General features: G+C 52.9%; 1 protein-coding gene across 1 annotated transcript in view; it reads left to right on the top strand.

Annotated features, from left to right (window-relative positions):
- Nucleotides 1–25,699, top strand: part of TECPR2 (tectonin beta-propeller repeat containing 2) — a 76,602-nt gene extending 50,903 nt beyond the window's left edge. The window contains exons 16-19 of the mRNA XM_065871905.1: nucleotides 314–462; nucleotides 24,575–24,716; nucleotides 25,078–25,227; nucleotides 25,548–25,699. Of these exons, the coding sequence (XP_065727977.1) occupies nucleotides 314–462; nucleotides 24,575–24,716; nucleotides 25,078–25,227; nucleotides 25,548–25,699 (593 nt within the window). The remainder of the gene's footprint in view (nucleotides 1–313; nucleotides 463–24,574; nucleotides 24,717–25,077; nucleotides 25,228–25,547) is intronic.
- Nucleotides 25,700–27,331: the final 1,632 nt, after the last annotated feature.

Genomic DNA, 27,331 nt, shown 5'->3' with positions numbered 1-27,331 from the left:
GATGAAGCTAATGACGGGGCCCACGCTGAGATATTAATTGCCGGGCTTGGTGGCTCAGGGCACCGTCTGGGTGGCATCTTGATGATTTTGCCCGTTGTGTGCAAGGGCTGCTCTGTGGCGCGGGGCAGGTGCTGGGGCAGCCAGAGGCGTTGGCGACTCCCATGCACTGTAGTGTCCTCAAGCAGCAGGGTTCACCTGCAGAGGCAGCAGCGTCTTTCTTTGAAGGATAAAATCAAAGTTCATAGATCAAATGAAACGTGAGTCATCTCACAGGAGGAATTAACGTGTGTGCTTTTTCTCTCTTTGTCTGTAGGAGCTGTAAAACTGATGAGCCTGGCATGTGGGAATCAGCACGTCTGGGCCTGTGATTCCAGGGGTGGAGTTTACTTCCGCGTGGGTACCCAGCCTCTGAATCCCAGTCTGATGCTTCCAGCCTGGATAATGATTGAACCGCCTGTCCAGGTAAGCAAAAGTTAACTGATACCAACTTGCTCGTCGGTAAGCTGCTCGGGTGCTGGTGTTGGGGAGCGGACCGTGCCTGCTAGGGTGGCCTCCCAGCAACTGGGGGAGGAGGGGCGTGTCAGGGAGCCTGGGGACTAAGGTGTGCCCCAGGTCAACACACGCTCGTTCACTGGCATCCCACACCCGGAATTTGGTATTTGTGAAGTTTAGGGCCGAACAGATTAACGATTATCTGAGCCAATGCTGCTTTTTTTCTTTCTCAAAGTAAAAGTGTTTCATTTCTAACTTTTTACAGAATGAATGTTATTTTTGAAAACATCAAACAATATCCAAAAGTATAGAGAAGAAAGTAAAAGTCATTTTATAATCTTGTCATAGAGATAATGTATTATTATTTTGTGAGTGCCTTTCCTGGTTTGTTGAAGAAATTCTTCTCCTTGTGCGCCCCATCCCCTCCCCCGACCCCAGCCATATTTCAGTTTACCATGTATCCTAAATGTTTTTCCTTTTCTTTTGACTGTTCCACCACTCGAATCAGAAGCGGGAGTGTGATTTTAGTGTACTATTTAGTTACCCTTAAGTACCTGATGGGCCTGGTTGCTATGTTAAGTATATTTCTGCTAAAATTTATAAATGGGGGGCTGTGATTTAGTGAGAGTTATTTGCTCTAACTGTTGCTAGTCCCCACTTTGTGACTTTGTTGGGGAAATAAATGAAGTTGCCATATGCAGAGGTGGCAGTGTGGCAGGAGTGGTTAGTCCTTGAACAAAAAGTGCTCAACGGGGACGAGAAGGAAATCAGGTGTTAGGGCGAATGCCTGTGCTCATGACTGTCTACACTTTGGGCATCATGAACCCTCAGGGATGGGGCAGCTGAGGTCAAGGTGCAGGGCTGGTCATGAGGACCACCAGGCCTGCCCACGGGACACAGGGCCTGTGCTGGGAGACCCTACAGTTGGGCAGGAGTCCGGTCCCGAGTTCTTCGAGGTCATTGGTCAGCGCTCATGGCCACGGGGAGGCTGGCGGCACGTGGGTCTTCCTCCTCACAGGGTCCTGCGAAGAGCGAGTGGAACCGTGTCTGTGAATTAGAAAGCGCTGTGCAGACGCCCGCTCCGCGTTCGTCTGCACACGGAGGTGCGCTGACAGCCACGGTCAGGCGACAGGGCAGGCGTTGTCGCGGGCACTGTGGGCTCTGCTGGTGCGCAGCGAGGGTGAAGGCAAGCTGACCTCTAGCTGGTTTCATTGCTGATGTGAAGCCCCCTCAGACGAGGCGCCCTCTTGTTGCCTGCTCCTGTGGTATGGCGCTGTCAACCTCTGGCGGCTTTATGTTATTTCTTAAAGAGTTGTAATTCACCATTTTACAGCAATACAGCTCAGTGGTTTTTAGTGTATTCGAAAAGTTGTGCAACCATCACTGCTATGCAATTCTAGAACTTCTTCACCACCCCGAAAAGAAGCCCCCTACCCATTGGTAGACACTCCCTTTTCTTCCAGAACCCCTGTCTCCTCAGCCCCTGGCAGCCACTAATCTACTTTGTGTTTCTATGCACTTGCCTATTCTGGATTTTCCTTTTTCATATAAATGGAATCATATAATATGTGGCCTTTTCATCTGCCATCTTTCACTTGGCTTCATGTTTTCAAAGTTCATCCATGTTGTAATGTGTGTCAGTACTTTATTCCTTTTTATGACTGAATAATATTCCATTGTATGCATAGACCACAGTTTGCTTATCCATTCATCAGTTGATTGACATTTGGGTTGTTCCTACTTTTTGGCTACTATGAATAATGCTGCTGTGAACATTCGTGTACAAGACTATGTGGACATGCGTTTTCAATTCTGCTGGGTGTATAACTTTAAGTGGAATTGTGGGGTCATATGGTGATCATATGTTTAACTTCTTAAGGAACCGCCAGACTGTTTGCCACAGTGGCTGCACCATTCTACATTCTACCAGCAATGTATGAGGATTCCAATTTCTCTACATCCTCACTGCAAAATTTCTCTTGCCCAGTTTTTAAATTCTAGCCACCTTAATAGTTGTAAAATAGTATCTCATTGTGGGCTTCTTTTTAAAAACAGGGTAAAAAAGTTTATTGAAACAGGAAAAATTAATTTTTATATTGTGTGGGTTACTGAATGTTCTGATTTATATTAGAACAGACCTGTAGAGAAAGGAAAGCTGATCTGATCCGACTTGGCACTTTTTGTTATAATTCATTTGGTTTTTATGGTTTGTTTGTCTTTTTAAGATTTTTTTGATGTGGACCATTTTTGAAGTCTTTATTGAATTTGTTACAATACTGCTTCTGTTTTATGTTTTGGTTTTTTGGCCACAAGGGATGTGGGATCTTAGGTCCCTGACCAGGGCTCGAACCCACGTCCCCTGCATTGGAAGGAGGATTCTTAACCATTAGACCACCAGGGAAGTCCCTCAATAGGGTTTTAAAAAATTTAGATATAATTGACGTATGACATTGTATTAGTTTCACATGTACAACATAATGATTCAGTATTTGTATATCTTGCAAAATAATCACCACCATACGTCTAGTAAACATCTGTCATGATACGTAGTTACGAATTTTTTTTTCTTGTGATGAGAACTTTGACGATCTCCTCTCTTAGCAGCTTTCAAATATGCAATACAGTATTAACTCTAGTCACCATACTGTACATTACATCCCCATGTCCTTGTGATTTTGATTTGCATTTCCCTAACGACTCATGAGCGTCTTTTCATGTGCTTATTGGTCATTTGTATATCTTATTTGGGGAACTAAAATATTCAAATACTTTGCTCATTTTGTAATTGGGTTGTCTTTTTATTATTGAGCTGTAAGACTTCTTTATATATTCTGGTTACTAGACCCTTTTAAGAATTATGATTTACAAATGTTTTCTCCCATTCTCTGGATTGTCTTTTCACTTTCTTTATGGTGTCCTTTGATGCACAAAAGTTTTTTATTTTGATGAAGTCCATTTTATCTACGTTTTCCTTTAGTTGTTTATGCTTTTGGTGTCACGTCAAGGACTGCGTGAAACTGCGAATTCCTCTTCCCTTTCAACGTTTAGATTCTAGAATAACCTCTAGGAAGCAAAGCTAAAACTGGGGGAAGAAAGCTTTACTTGCAGTGCTCTATTGACTGTGGTGATCTACAGCTTTGACCAGGATAATGGCCGAAATAGAACAAATTCACATGAAAGGGCCTCAAAGCTGTGCTTTGAATAAAGTAGTGATTGCTAAATAGGCTGTTAAACATTAACTATTTCAAGTAGTTCCACTGAATGAGACCACATTTTCTTATTCAGTAGCTTCAGTGCGCTGTAGAAGAAATGCACTTGGCCGTGGAATTTGTAGATAGAGAGTTGGTTCCTGTGGGGACAAAAAACAGGCCTTACTTTTGCACAGGCCCTTTGCTGCGCTTTTCCAAGCCCTGCTGAGGACCAAGTCCTGGGCCAGCCGCTGTCGGCCGGAGCTGCGAGGGAACGCTGTGTCCAGGCAGCGTGTCACATGCTCGGTGGCCTCACACTCAGTGTTTTAGGACAAAGCCTACCTTTAAACTGAATTTCAAATTAACCTTAAAGTTGCAGAGGGTCCTGAGAAGACTAGTCCAGTGGCGGGGTGGGAGTGGGGTGGGTTGAGGCCTTGTTAAAAGATTTAGAAAGGGGCTTCCCTGGTGGCGCAGTGGTTAAGAATCCGCCCGCCAATGCAGGGGACAGGGGTTCGAGCCCTGATCTGGGAAGATCCCACATGCCACGGAGCAACTAAGCCCGTGTGCCACAACTACTGAGCCTGTGCTCTAGAACCCGCCAGCCACAGCTGCTGAGCCCGTGTGCCACAACTACTGAAGCCTGCGCGCCTAGAGCCCGTGCTCTGCAACAGGGGAAGCCACCGCAATGGGAAGCCCACGCACCACAACAAAGAGTAGCCCCTGCTCGCCGCAACTAGAGAAAGCCCACGTGAAGCAACGAAGACCCGATGCAGCCAAAAGTAAATAAATTTATTTAAAAAAAAAAGATTTAGAAAATCAGCACAGTTTGGTTGAATTCAAGTATCAGAATGTAAATGGGATTTCCATGTTTTGATCATAATCGACCTCTTTTTTTTTTTAATTTATTAATTGTTTTTGGCTGCTTCCGGTCTTCGTTGCTATGCACGGGCTTTCTCTAGTTGCGGCGAGTGGGGGGGGCTACTACTCTTCGTTGCAGTGCGCCGGTTTCTCATTGCGGTGGCTTCTCTTGTTGCGGAGCGCGGGCTTCAGTAGTTGTGGCGCACGGGCTTAGTTGCTCCGCGGCATGTGGGATCTTCCCGGACCAGGGCTCGAACCCGTGTCTGCTGCGTTGGCAGGTGGATTCTTCACCACTGCGCCGCCAGGGAAGTCCTCGACCTCTTTCTAGTTTGTTTCATTTCTTCTTGGGCGTGCACATCCTGGTCTACAGGTAGGGTGTATGCAGCTGAAGCAAACAGAAGCGGTAACAGATGCTAAAGGGCACAGCGAAGTGAAGCCACAGGGATCTTCTGAAATGAGCAGCGGTTTCTCACTTTCTTGTCCCTTTCTCTTCTCTGGTAAAACATCCCTCCTGTAGGAGTTTTGGGGTGAAGTTTTAACAAAGTACTCAAAACGAATGACTCAGTTTTCAGACTTGCCAACATTTGGAAGGATTTGGAGAAAATATTTATAGTTATGTTTAGCATCTTTTCTTTGGAGTTTGCTGCTTCAGTGGGAGAATTTTCTGTCCATAGTAGAGGTGTGTGTAAAGCGAGCACAGTTGATGCTGTGATTTCGCTGCACTGGGGGCACTGTATGCCCGAGGGGAAGAGGCTCGTCCAGCTAGCCCCACCCGCACTGGTCCCACCTCTTCCTTCAGAGGACCCCCTCTGCCCTCCCTTTGCCCCCTCCGCCTCCAGAGCAGCCCCTGCTCTTCCCTAGCCCGCCCAGTGTCCTGGCCTCCCCTATGGGAGCCTCCAGCTGACTCTTCCTGTGTGGACTGGCCCATCTGGTCTCCGTGGTCATTTACTCTGCCTGGATTATAGCTTTTCCTGGAAAAGAGAGAAACTAAGAAAACTAAGACTAATATGACTGGTCAGTGGCCAAACGAACACTTAAAAACTTACTTTAAACTCAGCTGCTTTGGGTATTTTTAGCTATATGAACAGAAAAAACCCAAAATAAATATGCAAACGTGGTAACAGGTAATCCCATGAGAATGCCGTGCTCGCAGATGCTGCCAGTGGGCACAGAACTTGATGCTGCTTTACACATCCAGATCTTTAGAGAAGTTCACAGCTAGCGTCAGGAAGGCTTGCGTTGGAGAGGCGTTAGGGCTAGAGAAGGCCCCCACCCCTGCTGGGCCTTCCATTGACTTGTCTCGGGGCACCGGGAGCGCACAGGGCGCGGGGAGAGTGGCTCTCACTCTCTGCTCCCGTCCAGGGCGGCTCTGGGCGACCCTGGATGCTGCTCATACTTCCTCCGCGGCTGGCGTAGGTCACAGACACCGGGGATGGGGATGGCAGAAGGAGCAGGGCACCCACACCCCAAAGCCCAGCTCTGCAGGTCCAACCAGCCCCCTGCTTCTAAGGATTTTGGGGTGTTCTGAAGACTCGTGTTCCCTCCTGACATAAAAGTACAAGACCTTGGGGGTAATTAAACCAGATTCCTCTCACTGCATTTGGGGCACCATGGGTTAAATCCCTCCTCACATCCCAGTGAGCGATACCACACGGAGACACGACACGGCATCCTGGGACAGGGAGCTCAGAGCTCCGCGTGCCAAACATGAGACACAGTTGCATCTGACAGTACCGGTTTTTTAATAAGAGAAAGAGAGCAGCGTTGCTAGTTACATGCTTAGTGTCTAGGAGGTCCCTGCTCCTGAGGATGTTGCCAGGGGTTCATGCTGAGGCCCAAGTTGAGTTCTGCAGGATGCGTGCAGCATGGGCAGCGGCATCCCCTGCACTGTGCTTCCCAGAGGAGGTTTTCTTCCCATGGAGAATAAAAATGTCAGTTACCAAGTATGTCTGATGATTCTGTTTTTGTTTAAAGAAAAATAATGTGCGGGACTTCTGTGGTGGTCCAATGGTTAAGAATCCGCCTTCCAGTGCAGGGGACGTGGGTTTGATCCCTGGTCAGGGAACTAAGATCCCACATGCCGTGGGGCAACTGGGCCTGTGTGCCACAACTGTGGAGCCTGCGGGCCACAACTAGAGAGCCCGTGTGCTGCAACTACAGAGCCCACGTGCTCTGGATCCTGCATGCCGCAACAAAGGGCCTACGCACCACAAGAGAAGATCCCATGTGCCGCAAGTAAGACCCGACACAGCCAAAACTAAGTAAATAAATATTTTTTAAAAATTGTGTGTACACTGAAAAAATCTATAAAGATATACAGCAAAATGACAGCAGTGGTTGTAGCTGTGTGGTGCAGTTGCGCCTGATTGCTTTCTTCCTTTAATTCGCTTCTGTTTTGTGAGTATCTTGCCATGAACTTATGTTACTTACGGAGTAAGTTCATAACTGAATAATCTAATGAGCATCAGAAATGTTCCCAAAGCTCTTTGTTTTTATGCTGTTTGTGACAGTGGAAGCTTGGCTGTGTGCAGTGCAGGCAGCGAGGCTGTGTAGGGGAGTGAGGCGGGGGCGGCAGCTGCCCTTGTAAAGAGTCTGTTTAGCAGATTATTACAAGGACAGTTATCATAATAGTTACGGATGGGGACTTCCCCGGCGGCCCAGGGGTTAAGACTTGGTGCTTTCATTGCCGAGGGCCCAGGTTCAATCCCTGGTTGGGGAGCTAAGATCCTGCAAGCCACGCAGAGCAGCCGAAAAATAAACAAATAAAATGCATAGGCAGGGCATTACAACAGTTGTTACGGCTTTATCCTTTATGTTCTAGAAGCTGGGGCAAGATTGCACACGTTAGGTAGAAAAATGGGAGCCATAAAAAAGACCCAGATCGAGCTTTCAGGGATGGGAGCCATAAAAAAGACCCAGATCGAGCTTTCAGGGATGGGAGCCGTAAAAAAGACCCAGATCGAGCTTTCAGGGATGGGAGCCGTAAAAAAGACCCAGATCGAGCTTTCAGGGATAAAAATTGTAATCCCTGAGATGCAAATCCCCTGGATGAGATCAGCGGCAGTGTAGACATCACAGGAGAAAAGATTGGTGAGCTCGAAGACACAGTGATTAAAAGCTTCCAAACTGAAACAGAGAGAAAAGAGACTGGGAAAAAAATGCAGGGCATGAGTGAGCACAGGACAACTTCACGTGGCCTAATATAAATACAGTCAGAGTTCCAAAGGAGAAGAGAGGGAAAATACTTGAGGAAATATGGCTGAAAATAACCCGAACTTGATGAAATTATTATGTTGAGTGAAGAAGTCAGGTGGAAAAATAATACATATTATAATGATTAATTTACATGAGATTTAGAGAATGCTGACTCATCTGTAGTTCCAGAGAGCAGTGGTTGCTTGGGGACCTGTGAGGGCAGCAGGATTGGAAGGGGTTATGAAGGAGGGGTGCGGGGTGGTGTCAGCAGTGTAGGCATATGGCAACAGGGATCAAATTGTACCCCTTTTTCCTTTTTGGTTGTGCCACGCGGTTTATAGGATCTTAGTTCCCCAACCAGGGATTGGACCCAGGTCCCAGCAGTGAAAATGCGGAGTCCTAACCACTGGACCGCCAGGGAGTTCCCACAAATCGTACGCTTTAAATGTGTGCGTTTTATTTTATGTGAGTCACACCCCTGCAGAGCTGTTTAAAATGTATCAGACAGTAAAAAAGTGTAAAAGAATGCGAGAGTGCGCGGGACTGTGCTGGGCACTGCAGGGGAGCAGGGGTGAGGGAGGCCGCCCCTGGAGGGAGATGAAAGCTCGGTGACCAAAGGCAGAGGGGGCAGTAGGTCAGGGTAGCAGCCAGGAAGGAGACCCAGGTCACCAAGGGTTGCCAGCTCTGGCTCCTGTGGACGATGTAGTCCTTGAACTGGGCCTGGCAGACCCAGTGGGCACTTCCAGTGACCAGCAAGTAATTCATTTGGCCCAGTGTTTCTGAGTAGGGAAAAGGGCTGCTCCGTGGTGCTTTGGGCAGGACAGTTCGTTGTTGGGGTCTATTCTTGGGGACCACCCTCAGCCTGGTGAGACATCAGTTTCTTGTGCCTCTCGGCTCTAAATCCTAGTCGTACCCAGCAAGACCCTCTGGGAGGGTAGGATGCAGGAAGGGCATCGTGTGACAGGAGACTCAAGAGGTCCTCGGGCTCAGGTTCTGGGGGAGTTGGCCCTTGGCCTGGAGAGTTTGCCGTTGACCCCAGGGGCAGTGGGTGTCCCCGACGGCTGGGGCGCGACAGGCTGTAGGCGAGGAAGGCCTGCAGTGAGCCGTGAAACTCTTCGGCCTGGCTCCCTGAATCCAGAGTGCACATCTGTGAGATGCAGTGCTGGGGTGGCAGGTGAGTGGGGACCCTGACGCCGAATGTTTGGGGCACAGGAAGCCAGTGTGTGTTGGGGTCCAGGCCTTCTCTCGGTGACGAGACCGGCTGCCCCCGTTGGCCTGCCAGCTCTGTCGCTGATGCGTCAGGTCTCGCTGACATGGCGGGAAGGTGTGGAGGCATTTCCCCCTCAGCAGCAGGGGACAGTGCTCGGGGACACAGCGGCCCCTGGGGCTCTGCCAGCCAGGACCTTCAGTGTCAGAGTCTGCTCTTTGAAGTCAAAAGAACCTGAACTGGGCTTCCCTGGCGACGCCGTGGTTGAGAGTCTGCCTGCTGATGCAGGGGACACAGGTTCGTGCCCCGGTCCGGGAAGATCCCACATGCCGCAGAGCGGCTGGGCCCGTGAGCCATGACCGCTGAGCCTGCGCGTCCAGAGCCTGTGCTCCGCAACGGGAGAGGCCGCAACAACAGTGAGAGGCCTGCGTACTGGAAAAAAAAGAACCTGAACTAAAAGTTACTTTTTTCCATATGAGACCAAATGACCTTGGGCACGTTGTCCAAACTCACTGGCCCTTCATCTCCTGACCAGTAAAGTGAAGAATCACATCCACCTGGGGACCGGCTGAGGTACTTGCTGAGAATGTCCAGGCCTGGGTCCCTCCCCTGGAGATCAGCTCAGCGGGATGGGGCTCAGGCATCTTGGTTGGTTGGTTCTTATTTTAATCAGAGTCACACACGTAACTATACAGGTTACACGTCAGCTGGTTCTACAGGTGTGCTACAGGAAACGCGTCTGCCCGCCCGTCATCCCCCGTCTGGAGAACTCCTTGCTTTTGGCGTCATCTCCCTGAGTAACTTCGTAGGGAGCTGTGTCTCTATCCTTCTAGCTCTAGAGGTTTTCGGTTGGCTCCTGCTGGAAGGGAAGGGTGCCTGTGCCCCAGCCATGCGCCCGCCTCCCTGCTTCCACCCTCGGGAGCTGCAGTGCTGTGATGGGCACACACGCTTCACCTCGGGAGCTGCAGTGCTGTGATGGGCACACACGCTTCACCTCGGGAGCTGCAGTGCTGTGATGGGCACACACGCTTCACCTCGGGAGCTGCAGTGCTGTGATGGGCACACACGCTTCACCTCGGGAGCTGCAGTGCTGTGATGGGCACACACGCTTCACCTCGGGAGCTGCAGTGCTGTGATGGGCACACACGCTTCACCTCGGGAGCTGCAGTGCTGTGATGGGCACACACGCTCCACCTCGGGAGCTGCAGTGCTGTGATGGGCACACACGCTTCACCTCGGGAGCTGCAGTGCTGTGATGGGCACACACGCTTCACCTCGGGAGCTGCAGTGCTGTGATGGGCACACACGCAACTGCACTCCGTTTGCTTGTCCACACGACTCTCTGTTTCCCCTGGGCTCGATCGTTGTCTTTTTTTCCCACCTGGTTTTCTGTGTTTTACACATTCAACCCCAGGCTCTCCCTGCCAGCTGCGTCCGTTTCCCTTCCGTATACTTGGGTGTGTGGGCTCCATCCCATTCTTGGAGTCATCTGTCCTGGATGCTCTGGCTGGCCCTCTGGCCTGATCACTCTGTCCTCCTGGGCCCCCTTTGCCTTGCTCGTGCTTTGGATCCCTTCTCTCCTGGATCCTGTGTCTTCCTCTGTCTCTTTTTTTTGGTGGAGTTTATCTTCCGGTCGGTTCCTGAGAAGGGTCTGTAGAGGTAACTTTTGGACGCATTGTGTGTCTGAAAGTCTTCGCCCACGTTCATCCTTGACCTTGTATGAGTATAGCAGTCTAGGTTGGAAATAGACTTCCTTTAGAATTTTAAGGTCTTCTTCCGTCATCTCCTGGTGTCCAGTATTGCTGTTGAGAAGTTTGAAGCCATTCTGATACCTGATCCTTGATATTTGACCTGCTTTTTCTCTCTGGAAGTTTGTAAGATCTGTTTGTTCCCAGCGTTCTGAGAGCAGAGAGTGATATGTGCCTGGGGGAGCCTGTTTTATCCTTCGTGCCAGGAGCCCTTTCAGCCTGGAGCTCACGGTGTTTGTTCTGGGATGTGTCCTGTTCCCATGCTGGCAGTCACCTTCTGGCCTCTGCCCCTCCCATTTCTGTGTCCTCTTTCTGGGCGTCCTGCTTTCGTACTGTGGACTTCCTAAAGTGGCCTCTACTTTTCTTACCTTTTCTCTCCTATTTTCCTTCTCTTTATGTTTTTATCTTTCTTCTTTATCCTGCAACCCCTCTGTTGGGTTATTTCTATAAAAATATACACACACACACACACACAAACATACAGGTTTTTGGGGGGGGGGGGGCACACTGTGAGGCTTGTGGGATCTTAGTTCCCTGACCAGGGGTTGAACCCAGGCCCTCGGGAGCGAGAGCATGGAGTCCTAATCACTGGACCGCCAGGGAATTCCTCTGTGATTATATTTTAAATTTCTGGACGCTCCTTTTGCTGTTTCACAGTGGTCGGGTCTTCCCTTGCCCTCAAGGACGTTTTTGAAGTTTCTTCCCATGCGTGGTCTCCGTGTCCCTTGAGTTGCCTGCTTTCTGTCTCTCCGCTGTCTTCTCCACGCAGGGGCTTTCTGTAGACGTTGGTGACCTTGGTGTAAGCGGGGGGCCCACAAGCCTGGCTGGGGCCCCTGAGCGTGCATGACGCGTGCTGGCTGCGGTCTCTGCACGGCGATCGGGCTGTGTGGTTTGCTGGGCGGGGGAGGGGTCCCTGCTCTCAGCTGCTGAGTCCTTTCCTGCTCATTCTCCACTTTCCAGCCTCCAAAGTTGTGTGGCAGTTTTCTCCTCTTGTCATTATCCTTGTGAGATTTGAACTTAAACAACAACAACAAAACCTCTTGCACTCTCGCTGTAGTGTTGTTTCTTTCAGAAGGGACTGCAAGGATAGATGCGTGTGTTCCTTCTGTTATCATTGCCCAGGAGGCTGTGGGCTTTTCAAAGCTCTGCAGGTGATTCGGACACACACCCAGTGCTGAGAGCCATGGTGTCGATCCTGCCTTCCAACTCCGCACTCGTGGTGGTAGGGCTCCTCAGAGGGTGCCCCCCTCCCTCCTGTCCATTTTCCTTTAATCCTCTGAGCATCTCTGAGTGGTGTCGAGGTATCGGTGGAGCTCTCTGTTACCTGAGTCGTTGACGGGCACAGTGGTGCTGCCTGCAGGTGGGGGAGAAGACCTCCAAAAATGGAGTCTAACGCTGTCGGACGGAGCGGCCCCACTTTGAGGGCAATTGGTTTTCTGCCACTTCTTTACTTCTTTCCCCACGTCGCCTTTTTTCCCATGGCTCCATTTGAACACCTGTTGTTTTGAGCGTTCATCCCTTCACGCCCTGTTCCTAAGAAACATTAGCCTTCCCTGGGGTATTTGTCCCTAAACCTTTCTTCTCATTCCGGAAGGCTGTGACCCCCAGTCCAGGGCCGCCAGGGTACGGATGGGCCTCCCCAGCCCTGCAGCAGTCCGCTCACCAGTCTCTTAACACCCGATGACCCAGAGATTGAAACAGACACCCAGGGATCTGTCCCAGCTGACAGGTGTGTGCTAGTACCAGGAAGGGTCTGCATGCGGTCCCAGGGGAGCAAACCATAGGGTCACCTCCAGGGACCTTTCCCTTCCGGGCTTGGCCGCCTGGGCAGCAGCCGGTGAACAGGGCCTCAGCACCGGGCATTCAGTTGAGCAGCTGAATGTGAGAAGCTCTTGGAGGTACTTGCACCCTGGGATAGAGTTTCTGCAGACCCCGTATCACAGCAACGCTGGAGCCCTGCTGCTGACCGCGGGCACAGTCATCCGGGCTGGGGTCCGCTCCCCTGTGGTGAACAGAAGGAGAGATCACGGCCGACCTCACCAGCCCCTGCTCAGGAAGAACGGAACGTAACAGCTGCCCAGGAAACCTGTTTCTGAGTGTTTTTCTTTAGCACATCCCCCTGCAATTAGCAGATGCTGTGTCTTGCTGGATTCAGACCAGATGCGGGGGCCTAGGAGATTGCAGGAGCCGGCGCAGGAATCCCCAGCGGGGAGGTCCTCTGGCTTTGCAGTCGGCCAACTAGAGGAAGAAAGAAGCAGAGGAACTTTGCTCCCATCCAGAGCCCGGCATCTGGTGGCCTCACTCAGCTGGGTCAGCAGTTTTAGCAGTGCAACTCATTCTCCAGGTAAAATCCTATACTTCAGCCAAACGTGTTCCACCAGTACTGGCAGAGCTGCTCCCGTGTACCTGCCCTGGGTGCCTGCCACAGGGGTCCAAGGCAGCTCGCAGAGCGGGGCTCGCAGGCCTCGGGGGAGACCACTGGGCGGCACAGCAGGCCCAGGGCAACCAGAACTGCCATGTCCCAGACTCAGAGCGTGAAAACCTGGTAGGGGAGCCTCGCAGGTCACCTGCTTATCCTCCAGCTGAGGACACAGAGCCCGAGGAGGAGGGGGTCTGCCCCAGGTCACGCGCTGAGTTGAAGGCCAAAGTGTCTGAGAGCCTGCTGGTACTTTAGATACAGGCTGTTAACACCAGTATCCAGGTTTGAAGCTTATGTGAAATGAGAAGGAATAGACCAGAGGCAGCACGAGGATCCCCTACAGGAGAAAACGTGGAAGAACTACAATGACCCGACAGACCTCAGAAAGTGCAGCAAGTCTGGGGCCACGAGCCAGGGACAGCCTGAGGGCTTCCCTACAGAAGCCTCGGGGTGCTCGGTCCAGACCCCACATCCTCAAGGAAAGGCAGAGTTCACCGTGTGTCACAAATGTTAGGTGGATTCAAGGTTCATTAGGACAGAGGGAGCGCACGACTTGGAGGGGAAGGAAGGGGGTCAGGAAAGTGGGACTGGCCACCAGGAGGGGTTAGGGTTTCTCTCCAGAAGGCGTCTTTCGTGGTGTAGTCTGTGCCGCTCTGCAGGCTCTCCGATTCATCCGCCTTGGTGTTCCTGAAACATTCCTGCTGAACTTTATCCAAGGTCACATAAAGTCCATACCAGAAGGATCTGTCTAGATAAACATTACCTTTGGTTGCAAAATTTTCAATTTTTTTTCTTTTCTCCTGGATTTATTCACATTCTCGCTGAGGGAGGGGTGTGTGTGTGTGTGTGTGTGTGTTCCTTGGGACAAAGGTTCAGTCTGCTACAAGTCTGGAGAACTCTGGTCTGAGCCCCAGAGCCAAGGGCAGGACCCTCACTTCTCAGCCTTAGTTTTGTCAGTTTTCTCACCCAGGATATGAGGGGGTTGGGCTTAGCCGGTCTCCTGCATCCTTTCCAGCCCCAAATCGGTTTTGGTGAGCCCTTGATTCAGAAAAGCCAGAGCTTTTTAGTAAGAGGCTGTGTTTTCTCTTGAGCTGGAGTTGCTTGTGCTGCCCTCCCTCTCCTCACGTGGGGTTCCTGAGCCTTGCTGCCCCCCGATATGCCAGTTGCATGAGGGTTTCTTGAGCAGAGGCTCTGTGAGACCAGCCACGCTTGGAGCTCTGCGGGCTGTGAAAATGGAAAAGCGTGACGGATTCCGAGTCTGCCCAGCCCCTAGGGGAGTGGGGTGTGGGGGGCACACTGGGGAAGGCCTGGTGGGATGAGCCTGGATGGGGCCCCTTTGGGCTGGGAGATGGGGCAGGGGGTCCTTCAGGAGGCCAGCGAAGCAGGCGGTTTGTGAGCAGGGAGGGTTTTCGCAGCAGTCTTGCAAAGGGGAATCCAGAGGTGGGGTGCAAAGTCCTGTTTGCTTAGAGCCAAAGCCCAGCGCTGTTGGGCCTGGCCAACCGTGAGGCCAGAAAGGGGATGCTGCTGGGAGAGGGTGCAGGGCTGTGGGGGGTGGGGGTTACCCTGCAGGTAGCAAGGACCGTGGCCAACAGTGCAAGACAGTTAGATGCCCAGCGCAGACTATCCTGCAGCTTCAGGTAGGATGGAGACCAGTTCGGAGGCCCCTGAAGCAACTGAGGCCACACACCACAGGGGCCAAGCTTGCAGTCTTACGAAATTGGGTTAGAAAACCAATGTTAGTGAAAATAGCCGAGGGGGGCTGAACAGCTTCTGGGTTGCACACTTACTGCCTGCCTCAGCTGTCACCAGCGGAGGGCAGGTGACCGGTGACCAGAGCCATCAGCTGTATCTCTCCATTGTCTGTGATTACCAGAGTCATTTATCCTATGAGTGTGTGGTCTTTTTTTTTTTTTATTGGAGTATAGTTGATTTACAAATGCTGGGTTAGTTTCTTCTGTACAGCAAAGTGAATCAGTTATACATATACATATATCCACTCTTGTTTAGATTCTCTTCCCATACAGGCCATTGGAGAGCACTGAGTAGAGTTCCCTGGGCTATGCAGTAGGTTCTCATTAGTTATCTATTTTATATATAGCAGTGTGTACATGTCAACCCCACTCTCCCAATTCATCCCCCCCCCCCCACCCCTGGTAACCACAAGTTTGTTTTCTATATCTGTGAGTCTCTTTCTGTTTTGTAAATAAGTTCATTTGTATCATCTTTTTAGATTCCACATATAAGTGATATCATATGATAGTTGTCTTTCTGTGTCTGACATACTTCACTCAGTATGACAATCTCTAGGTCCATCCATGTTGCTGCAAATGACATTATTTTGTTCTTTTTTTATGGCCGAGTAACATTCCATTGTATATATGTACCACATCTTCTTTATCCATTCCTCTGTCAATGGACATTTAGGTTGCTTCCCATGTCCTGGCTATTATAAATAGTGCTGCAGTGAACACCGGGGTGCATGCATCCTTTCAAATTATGGTTTTCTCCAGATACGCCTAGGAGTGGGATTGCTGGGTCATATGGTAGTTCTGCTTTTAGTTTTCTGAGGACCCTCCATACTGTTCTCCATAGTGGCTGCACCAATTTACATTCCCACCAACAGTGCAAGAGGGTTCCCTTTTCTCCATACCCTCTCGAGCATTTATTGTTTGTAGACTTTTTGATGATGGCCATTCTGACCGGTGTGAGGTGATACCTCATTGTCGTTTTGATTTGCATTTCTCTAATAATTAGTGATTTTGAGCATCTTTTCATGTGCTTTTTGGCCATCTGTATGTGTGGTCTTCAGAGTGTGTGGTCTTACCACAACTAACTTAGTGACTGTAGTCCGAATTCTTGGGGGAATATACGAGATGAGAAGCTTGGAGTCAGAGTTAACAAGTACTGTATGTAACTCAAAAACAAGCTTGTATTGATTCCAGGAAACACGGAACCTGTCACATTTCCAGCTCCTGTTACCTAAACTCAGCTGTATTTTTGCTGCATCTGGCAGCTAAGATGAATCCCTTAACCTGAGAACGGTCACTCTGGGCCCCCAGGCCAGGGCGCACAGCAGCAGAACCTTCGGAGTCCCAGTTTGGGAACAGTCCATCACGTGAAAACTTCACCCCTTAACTTCAACATCATGTCTCGTCAAGATCTCAGTTTATAAATTGTGGAGAGTCTCTCAGTTAATGGGAGAGAGTAATGGTATCTCCTGTAACACTGGTGTTACTTGTTCATAATAAGGAGTAACTGAGTGCTTATCTTTTGAGAACATGGGGTGTTTACAGTCATGAGCAGCCCTTTGATTTGTAAATATCAAAGCAGGTTAGTGGCTGTGATCTGGGTGCTTCCAGAAAGGGGGTGTGGCTCCCTCCCCATCACCTGCACTGCAGCTCATCTTTAAAGGACACTTAAAAATAAGCAGGAATAGGCACACACCCACACACACTCACACACGTGTACACACACACATACTGTCTCACAGACTTTGGAAGCACACCAAGATTATACATAATTTTTTAGCATTTCCAAATGATGTTAAATCTTAAATTCCTTATTTATTCCATTTTACAAATTGCATCCTTCTTTCTTTTTTTCATTTTTATGAAGTTTTGAATATGAATAAACCAAAATTCTAGCCTGCCTGCTTCTTTTTCTTATTGAGATTTTTATTGTGAAAACTGCAGGTTCACTTGCATTTGTAGGAAATAATAGAAACCCTGTGTACCTTTTACCCAGTCTCCCCCAGTGATGACATCTTGCAAAACAATAGTACATTGTCACAACCAAGCCTGTCTACTTTTTGTTTTTTAAAAAATTGTGGTAGGGGCTTCCCTGGTGGTGCAGTGGTTAAGAATCCACCTGCCAACGCAGGGGACACGGGTTCAAGCCCTGGTCCGGGAAGATTCCCACATGCCGTGGAGCAACTAAGCCCGTGCACCACAACTACTGAGCCTGCGCTCTAGAGCCTGTGAGCCACAACTACTGAGCCCGCATGCCACAACTACTGAGCCCACATGCCACAACTACTGAGCCCGCGCACCTAGAGCCCGTGCTCCGCAGTAAGAGAAGCCACCACAGTGAGAAGCCCGCACACCACAACAGAGTAGTCCCCGCTTGCAGCAACTAGAGAAAGTCCAGCACAGCAACGAAGACCCAGTGCAGCCAAAAATAAAAAAGTAAATAAATTTATTTAAAAGAAAAAAAAATTGTGGTAAAATACACATAAAATTTACCATCATTGGCATTCAGTGCATTCACAACGTTGTGTAACTTTTATCACTGTGTGATTGCAGAGCAGTTTCATCATCCCAGAAGGAAGCCCTGCACCCAGTAGCAGTCCCTCTCTGTTCTTCCCACCCCCCAACCCCTGGCAACCACTAATCTGCCTCCTCTCTGTATGGATTTTTCTCTCCTGGATGTTTCATATAAGTGGAGTCATACAATATGTGGCCTTTTGTGATTGGCTTTGTTCACTGAGCATCATTTTTTAAAAAAATATTTATTTATTTATTGGCTGCGTCAGGTCTTAGTTGCGGCACGTGGAATCTTTCGTTGGCTCTCTAGTTGAGAGGCGTGGGCTTAGTTGCCTCACGACATGTGGGATCTTAGTTCCCCAACCAGGGATTGAACCGGCGTCCCCTGTATTGCAAGACATTCTTAACCACTAGACCACCAGGGAAGCCCTGAGCATCTGTTTTTGAGGTTCATCCATGTTGTATCAGTATCAGTACTTCATTCGCTTTTTTTTTTTTTTTTTTTTTTTTTTTGCGGTACGCGGGCCTCTCACTGCTGTGGCCTCTCCCGTTGTGGAGCACAGGCTCCGGACGCGCAGGCTTAGCGGCCATGGCTCACGGGCCCAGCCGCTCTGTGGCATGTGGGATCTTCCCGGACCAGGGCACGAACCCGTGTCCCCTGCATCGGCAGGCGGACACTCAACCACTGCGCCACCAGGGAAGCCCTCTTCATTCCTTTTTATTGCTGAATGCTATTCCATTGTATGGATAGACCACATTTTGTTTACCCACTCATCAGTTGGTGGACACGTGGGTGGTTCCCACTTTTTGGCTGTTGTTAAGAGTATTGTCATGAACATTCGTGTAGCTTCTGTTTGAACATCTGTTCCAATTCCTTAGGTATATATCTAGGAGTGGAATTTCTGGGTCGTATGGTAATTCTGTGTTTAACCTTGGAGGAACTGCCGCACTGTTTTCCACAGCAGCTGCACCATTTGACATCCCCAGCAGCATATATGAGAATTCCTGTTTCTCCATATCCTTACCAATACTTGTTTTCCATTTTCTTTTTTTAGCCATCCTAGTGGGTGTGAAATGATGCCTCGCTGTGGTTTTCATTTATATTTCCCTAATGACTAATGACGTTGAACATCTTTCCATCTGTTTGTTGGCCATGTGTATGTCTTCAGAGAAATGTCCATTCAAGTCCTTTGACCTTTTTAAAGTTCAGTTGTCCTTTTGTTATTGGATTTTATTTTATTTTTGTTGTTGGATTTTTTTTTTTTTTTTTTTTTGCGGTACGCGGGCCTCTCACTGCTGTGGCCTCTCCCGTTGCAGAGCACAGGCTCTGGACACGCAGGCTCAGCGGCCATGGCTCACGGGCCCAGCCACTCTGCGGCATGTGGGATCTTCCAGGACCGGGGCGCAAACCCGTGTCCCCTGCATCGGCAGGCAGACTCTCAACCACTGCGCCACCAGGGAAGCCCTGTTGTTGGATTTTTAAAGAGTTTTTAATTCTGGATACTAGACCTTTATCAGATATATGATTTGGAGATATTTTCTCCTATTCTATGGGTTTTTTCACTTTCTTTATGGTGTCCTTTGATGTACAAAAGTTTTTAATTTTGATGAGGTCCAATTTATCTTTTTTGTTATTGGTGCCATATCTAAGAAACCATTGCCAGATTTAGCTCTTACATTTATTTATTATTTATTTATTTATTTATTGGCTGTGTTTTTGTTTTTCGTTGCTGCGCGTGGGCTTTCTCTAGTTGTGGCGAGTGGGAGCTATTCTTTGTTGCGGTGCGCGGGCTTCTCATTGTGGTGGCTTCTCTTGTTGCAGAGCATGGGCTCTAGGCACTTGGGCTTCAGTAGTTGTGGCATGTGGGCTCAGTAGTTGTGGCTTGTGGTCTCTAGAGCGCAGGCTCAGTAGTTGTGGCTCGTGGGCTTAGTTGCTCTGCGGCATGTGGATCTTCCCGGACCAGGGCTTGAACCCGTGTCCCCTGCGTTGGCAGGCAGATTCTTAACCACCGTGCCACCAGGGAAGCCCTTATATTTATTTTTGATCCATTTCAAGTTAATTTTATATACCATGTGAGTTAAGGGTCCAGCCTCATTCCCTTATGTGTGTGCTGTCCAGTTTTCCTAGCACCATTTGTTGAAGACTACTCTTTTCTCATTGAATGATCTTGGCAACCTTGTCTAAAATTACTTGGCTGTATAGATTTCTTTCTGAACTCTCAATTCTGTTCCACTGATTTATATGTCTATCTTTATGTCAGCGTCACACTGTTTGATTACTGTAGCTTTATAATAGTTCTGAAATCAGAACAGTCTTCCAACTGTGTTTTTTATTTCAGGATTGTTTTGGCTGTTCGGGGTCCCTTGTAATTCCATACGAAGTTTAGGATCAGCTCTTCCATTTCTGTAAGAATACCAACTGGGATTTTGGTAGGGATTTCATTGAAATCTGTAGATCGCTTTGGGTAGTATTGCCTTGTCTACTTCACAGTGTAGAGCACCGTCTTACAGAAGGTAGCGCACAGAAGGAGGGCTTGTTTAGTCACTTCTGGGCTCCAGCCCCGAAGTCTGATGTGGAAGGTCTGGCCCCAAGCCCAGGAATGTGCCAGTTTAACAAGGGCCCCCACGAGTCCCAGGGACTCCAGCGTTTGAGAACCACTCTGGCCTTACCCACCTTCCCTAGGGAGGGGGTCTGGGGTTCAGCAAGAGCGAGTTTCCTAGTTTGAAAATGGCCAGTTCGTGGGCAGGAGCAGTCTTCACAGCTACTTCCTGTTCAGCCCCCTCTTGGCATTTTGGCCTTGCTTGACCTCTGGGAATAAGGTCATTGGAAGGTGTTCCAGTTGACTTTTGTGAAGCAGCATTTCTTGGGCCGAGTTCAGGAGCTCTCGGGGTGACATTTATGGAATCTCCCTGTCTTTTCCATACTGCCTTTTCTCCCAGAGGCCAGGGTGGTGTGCCTGTCTGACCTGCACTGAGTCCTCGATTCGGCTGGGAGGTCCTCTTGTTCATTGCGTCTTGTTTCTTGCCATCAGACCTCGGATACATTTCCAAACCTCTCTCTGTCTGAGCACCTCTGATCTCAGAGCCCTGGGGCCCAGCAGACCTTGCTGGGACCTTGCAGGTGGTGCCCGGCCCTGCCCTGCCCGCTCCAGACTCGGCCCTCCAGGCCGCGCTCCCTCCTGTGCATACGCTCTTGCCCCCGGCACACGCCTCCCTGCCCTTTTCTCCTGGTTCCTTCCTGATCATCCTTCAGTCTCACCTCGCCGACAGCTCCTAGGGCAGCTCTGCCTGACCGCCTGTCTGACCCCAGGTACGTGCTCTCAGAGCACCACGTTCTTCACCGCTGTAGCTCCCCTTACCTGTGGCAGCCTTACACGTCCTCTTGTGACTGTTTGATTAACGACGTGTCTCTCACCAGACTTGAAAATCCAGGAGTCAAGAAGATTGATCCCCAGCACCCAGCACAGTGCCTGGCACGGGGCAGGTGCTCAGCCAAACCCCTGCTGGGTGGTTGGGGTTGGTGGGAGGTCGGTGGAGGCACGAATGGGCGGGTGCGGTGATGGGTAGGCGGGGTGAGCAGTGACAGGTAGGTAGATGATGGCTGAGTGGCTGGCTGGCTGGCTGGCGGGGAAGCACCAGTCAGTGAGTTTCCAGAACCTCCTTCCTCTCCACTTTATCAGACAAACACTCCTTGGGACCTGTTGTTTGACTGTCCTTCAGGACACACAGGTGACTGAGACACCTGGAAAAGACACAGAACATCGCCAGGGCTGGGACCCAGTGTCCCAGAGGATGGTGGCAGCGTGTGGGGCTGGCGGGGGCGCCTGACAACTCTTCTGTGCCGCCTCTCCCCTCCCGGGACAAGACCTTCTCTGAGGAAGAAGTCCTCTGCTCCTCTCCCCACCTCCCACCCCCAGCGACCCCAGGACTTCACCGGCCCCTCCTCCCCTCCTGGAACCTTAACAGCCCGCCTCCCTGCGTCCCTCGCTCTCCCATGAGCTGACTTGTTCAGGTAGGGCCCCAGCAGCCTTGTTCTGCCCGGTGGCCTCTTCTCTTAACCCTTTGCAGTCTGGTTCAACGGCCCCGGCTGTGCCCTCCACCGCCCCTCTGCAGGCTTCCAAGGGCTGCTAATGGGCTCCTGACCTCTGAGTAACACTTGCTACCACTGCCCAGCCCTTCCCGCCGCTTCTTTATTATCCTATTAGTTAAAGTGTTTTCAAAGAGCCCCGCCCCCACCTGCCCACCACCACTGGACGCCAGAGTGACCAGTGGGGCATCTCAAATACCGAGGCCTGGGCCCTCAGGGTGGTTGGCGTGAGCAGCCCGTGCTGAGAATCAGAGTGGGGACAGCGTCTCCTGGGTCCTGCCCAGCGCCCCCAGCCGAGCTGTCTCTCGCCTGGATTATTCCACCGGCTTCCAACACGGGACTCTGCTCCTTCCAGCTTCCCTGAGGGCGGTCCTCGCAGCAGCGGTGTCCGCTCACATCACTCCTCTCTCCACACCTCCCTTAGCACGGAATCTGCTGCCTTCTCGCCTCCCCCTCCTCACTCACCGGCCTCCAGGCTGGCGTGCCCCTGCTGGGGCGGCAGGGTCAAGGACCCCCACCCCCACCCCATTGCCGTGGTGTTCCCCTGGCCCCTCTCTCCCCGTTACATGACGCAGCCCTGGTGTGTTTGCCTGGCCCACCCCCAGTGAAATGGAGGCTCTGTGAGGACAGAGGCGCGTGGTTTGTCTGCAGGGGAGGTTTCCCCGGCACCCAGCATCTGAGGTACTCGGCGTTTGCTGAGCAAATGACCGCGTGGCTTCACGGGAAGGTGTGTGTCCAGGAAGCAGCCGATCCGAGAGCTGCGGGGGTTCCGCAGAACCCAGCCTGGGAAATGGTGCAGAATGACACCCCTCGTAGGATGTGTCCATACGGGTGCCTTGCTCATCCTCGTAATGTGCAGTCAGCAGCGTCCCTGCTTGTATTCCAGCTGCTAATGCTCTCCTGTCCTTTGAGAACTGGCTTATGTCCTTGCCCCTCACGCTGCCTCCCCTGGGAGTGGGGGGCAGCGGCTGCCGCTCATGCCCTGAAAGCCCGCCTAGCTGTACACTTAGGGTTTGTGTTGTTTTTTAAAGGTGTGTGACCCTTCAGTAAAAAGCTATCTTTTTATTGGATGAGAACAAGTGAAGGGCTGGGCTCAGGCACCGTCTCAGAGGGAAGCAGGGAGCCTCGTGTCCATGCCCCCCTCAGCCCGGGCAGGTGTAGCTCCCCCGGCCAGGAGCTGTGTGGGGTTGTGCAGGGTGGGTTGCAGCCTGCCCTGTGCATGAGGGCGTGGGGGGGGAGGGTAGGCCGGCCGAGGCCCCGAGGAGGCAGGGGCGTCACGCCGAGGAGTTCCCGCTGTACTCTGGGCAGTCGGGAGACGTGGCAGCGAGGCAGGCGGGCAGGCAGGAGGGGTCCCACAGTGTCTGGGCAGCCTGGTGACTGGCGGGTGGCAGGCAGGACCGTGCCCAAACCGGGCAGTGGGGCCGGGGGGCCGAGGGGGTCCAGGTTCAGAGCTGTCCAGGAGATGACGGGCGCCCAAGGAGGGAGAGGAGAGAGAAGGGGCGCCGACCCGCCCTGGCCGCCCAGTGGCGGTTCTCCTCCCGACCCTCCTCTTCCTCCGAGGGCTTCTCCCCGCCCGCCGGCTCTTCCCTGCCTCCGCATCACAGTGTCTTCTCTGTCTTCCCACTGCACCACTGCCCGGAAACTTCGTGGCTTCGAGCAGCGCTTTGCTACTCATACCTCTCAGGACTCTGGGGCTGGGATGCGGGCGGAGTCCAGCATGGACGGCTCCTCCCTGCTTCACCACGGCCGGGCCTCTGGGCCCCGCACACCCCTCTCCCCTCCGCGGGGCCTCCGCACCGCAGACTTCTCCATGCCGGCTGAGCTCTGAGAGGAGAAGGTGACGCTGCCTGCTTCTCGAGACCAGGCTCGGCCCTGCCAGCGGGATGCTTCCGCCATGTTGTTTTGGTCAAAGAAGTGAGAGGCCGGATTCCAGGGGAGGGGCACAGACCCCCGTCTCCGTAGAGCGGAAGTCACAGCCGCACCAGCCATGGGAAAGCAGAGAGCGCTTCAGTACCTATGTTCTTGCCTGAAAAGCATTTAGCATGCTCAGCTCAGAGCGCCCATGAGTTCTGATCGCATCTCCCACAGGCGCACAGGGCGTGTCAGCCGCGTCTGTGCCCAGCGTGGAGTGCCGATCGATCGCAGGGCCGTCCATCCGCTCCCCGCAGCCCCTCATCCTCTCTGGAGCGGTGTAGGGGGGGTGGTGCCGGGCCTAGGGCACCCATCCCCGCACGCGAGGCCGAGTGGGCTCACTGGCCGCCTCGCCTGCCGGTTCCTGTTTCCTGCGAAGCTCGTGGCAGCTGTGCGCAGTCGGCCTGGCTCTCGGCCTGGCCCTGTCTGTATGCCAAGCAGAGCAGAAGAGGGGGGCTCGGGGGCATGAGTGGGGAGACCCATGTCCACAGACACCCACCTCGACCCCTCCCCAGGCTGCCCAGCCACCCTTGATCGAGCTCCCGGGCCGGTCCACACACCTTCTCCCCACGGACCCTCTGTCCCAACGCTCTCAATGGCAACTGCATTTTTTGGTGTCTTTTACCTTTATAACTTACAAACTTTAACTTTTCATTTTGAAAAACTTCAGATCAACGGAAAACTTGCAGATTTCAGTAACTCCCATAGCCTCAGGTCCGCCCAGAGTCACCCACTGCCAACACTGGGTCACGTTTGCCTTCTCTCCGAGCATGGAGCTGTGAACAGGGGCTTGTGAGGACCCTCAGGCCAGGCCCCTGGCCACCTCCCCTTCCCCCGTGGCACCTGCCGTCTGTCGCTGCCCGTTAACGCAGCCCGCCCCTCCTGGCCCGGCATCCCACAGGTCTCCCCATGTCCTTTCCTTCTCCTGTCCTGTCTCCAGAGGACGGACACCGCCCTGCCCATCTTTGTTCCCCAGGACATGCAGCACTGAAGAGTTGGGGCTCCCTGCTTGGTGGGAGGTCCCTCAGCCTGGGTCTTCGGGGCGTTTCTATCCCTGTGAGGCTGCGCTCTGGGGACAGGCCTGGTCCCCCCACCCCCTTGCCCGCCGCTCCTGCCGTGCCGGGCTGCCCTGGGCGGTGCGGGAACTGCCCTCCCCAATCATGTGCGCCCACCTCCTTCCCTGAGGAAAGGCCCTTCCTGCTTCCAGCCCGCCGGGGTCGCCCTGGTCAGCGTCCACTCCAGCCCCAGCGACCAGATGCTGTGGGCCCTGGACAGCAGGTGGAACGTGCACGTCCGAGTTGGGATCACCGAGGAGATGCCGGTGGGGACCGACTGGGAGCACGTGCCAGGTAGAGGCGCTGGGTGGGCGTGGCCACTGCGGCCACGCTGGGGCCTGCTTTGCTGCCGAGGCTCTGCTGAGGCAGGAGACAGCAAGCGTCTGCCTCAGTGTTCCCCAGTGTGGGCACCCCGCAAGCAGAGCGCCAGCCCCGTGTCCTTGGGGTTCCTTGTCGGATGACCGTTTCCGGACCGCCCGGGCTCTGGTCCTCGGGTCTTGGGCTCTTGCAGCCTTGCCGGCCCTGCAGACAGGGCGTCCTTTCCCTGGGCTCCCACTCGGTGCCCAGCCAGGGGGAGAGCAGGCTTGCGGGGAGGGTCGGTCCGTCCCTTCCGCGGCCGGGGCTGAGGGCAGACAGATGCTCCGTTTGCCTGCAGGGTTGCAGGCCTGCCAGCTGGCCCTGAGTGCCAGGACCGTGTGGGCCCGCTGCCCCAACGGGGATCTCGCCCGACGGTACGGCGTCACCGACAGAAACCCTGCCGGAGACTACTGGAAGAAGATTCCCGGGCACGTGACGTGTTTCACAGGCAGGTGCCGGGGCGCCGGGGCTCCCGTGGATGGCGTCGGTGGGGCTCTGGCGGGGGGCTGGGGCGGTGCTGCTCCCACGGGGCTGGTTCACCCACACGGGAACCCATCCCAGGGTCACACCTGCCGGGGGCCACGCAGCACCCGGACTCTGCCAGGGTCTCCTGGGAAGAGGACGGGGCACCGGGCTGCCCCCTTGAAGGCCGGGGAAGCCGAGGTGCCGGTCGGGGGGTGCCCGGGGCCCCACCGCTAGGCAGCGCATGTGCAGACGTGGAGCCGGGCTGGGGAGTAACGGGCGTGCGGCTGGCTCTTGTCCCTGCAGTGACCTCGTCAGACGAGCTGTGGGCAGTGGGCCCCGCCGGCTCCCTCCTGCAGCGGCTGACTAGGACTTTCAGCCACTCCCACGGCACCCCGAGCAGCCAGGCCACCGCCCCCCACCCCGAGGACCTGGACGACGAGTGGGAGGTCATCTGAAGGAGCTCTCGGCGGGGAGGCCACCGAGACCCGTGTGGCGGACACGGGCGGCTTTGAGTCACTTGCCCTTGGATGTGCCTCGCCCTCTCTTGTCAGGCACGTCTAGCCAGGTGGGACGCTCCGCTCTTGCTTTCCTCCGTATTTGTTTCCATCTCATTCCAAAACCCACAGCCTTGGCCGAGAGGTCTGGAGCCGTTGCTGTAGCAGCAGTGCCTCTGAACTCCCGCTGAGGCCGTCCCCGAGTGGGACGGTGGCTGCTTCAGTTGCATGCACTGTGGTTACCGCCGTCTGCTGTGGTCACCTTCCCATCACTGACCGCTCCCGGGCCCGTGGAGCCCAAGGTCAGTGCCATCCATCCGCCGAATGTGTTCCTGGGATGGCTTCGTCTCCACCACAGGGTCCCCCCACCTCCTCTCTGAGACGCAGGTCCCAGCGCCCATTCCCTGCTGGCCACACCAGATGGGAAGCCAGCTGTGCCAGGACGAGGACACACGCATAGCGACATGCACACGCCACACACACCCTCCCTGCCCGCTCCCAGGGGGCCGGGCTCGCCTCCAGCAGAACAGTAAAGGCCCAGGGGTGACCCGGAATACGGAAGTGTGCGTGTGCATCCGAGGCAGGTGTGGTGGGACGTGGGAACCGTAGCCATGTTAGTGACACAGGAATGTCTTAGGGTGACACTCAGCCCTGCTGCTGGTGACGTCGCGAAAACCAGAAGCACCTTCAGAGGACGAATCTACTAATTCTTGCCTTTTTTGTTTGTTGTATTACAAACCTACTTGAGATACCTCACTTGAAACCAGATCTTACAAATTGAGACGAGAACTGTACTTTCTGAAACCGGGGGAGGGCCTGATTCCTTCCCCTGGTTTATCCTGAGCCTGCACTGTTCTTAGCTGCAGCTCCAGAGGACGGACACTGCCCTGCGTGTCCTCGATGTGTGGGGCAGCCACGGGACCTGCCTGCTGGCCGCGAGGGGCAGCCAGACATTGTCAGCGGGCACCTGGGTGGGTGCCCGGCGAGGTTGAAACTGGGGCCTGCTGTGGCCACGTCAGACTTCAGTCCATGGGCTCGGCCTGCAGTGCCTACCCTTGTCGCTGGCATCTGAGCTGTAGGACTCTGCAGCCCGGCCAGGCATCCGCCCTGAGCCCGCCACCCCTCCCTCTTGGAGGCAGCCCCGTGGAAGGACTGCAGCCTGGCTGCTTTTTTTAGCCTGCCCTTGGCCCGGGGCCCAGCTACTCAATGCCTGTTTTCTACTAAGCAGGTGTGTCCGGGAGCCCCCAGGCCACAGGTGAAGAGCGATAAGATTTGTTCTCTGACAGGACCCAGCTAGCCGTGAGGATGGAGGTTTTCCAGGTCTAAATGCGGACAAGATGCTGAAATCGCAGACCTTACTTACTACTTCACTTTTATAGAATGCGTTTTTTCAGAAGTCTGGTGACAGCAGAGGGAGCACAGGCGGCTGAGGCTCCTCTTCTGCATATGTTGTGCCTTTTGCCGGGCTCCTCAGATGGCAGAGCTCTCCTGAACCCACGGGACTTTAGTGCAATTAACCCAGTCTAGTTAGTTTGATACTTTTAAACTACTTGTAGCCTCAGTGCTTTGTACAGTTTTCTTTTTTTTTTTGTT

Source organism: Phocoena phocoena, chromosome 2 (genome assembly GCF_963924675.1).
Source record: "Phocoena phocoena chromosome 2, mPhoPho1.1, whole genome shotgun sequence".
Taxonomy (NCBI): domain Eukaryota; kingdom Metazoa; phylum Chordata; class Mammalia; order Artiodactyla; family Phocoenidae; genus Phocoena; species Phocoena phocoena.
The sequence above is the reverse complement of the archived record's forward strand: the minus strand, read 5'-3'. Positions and strand labels throughout refer to the sequence as shown.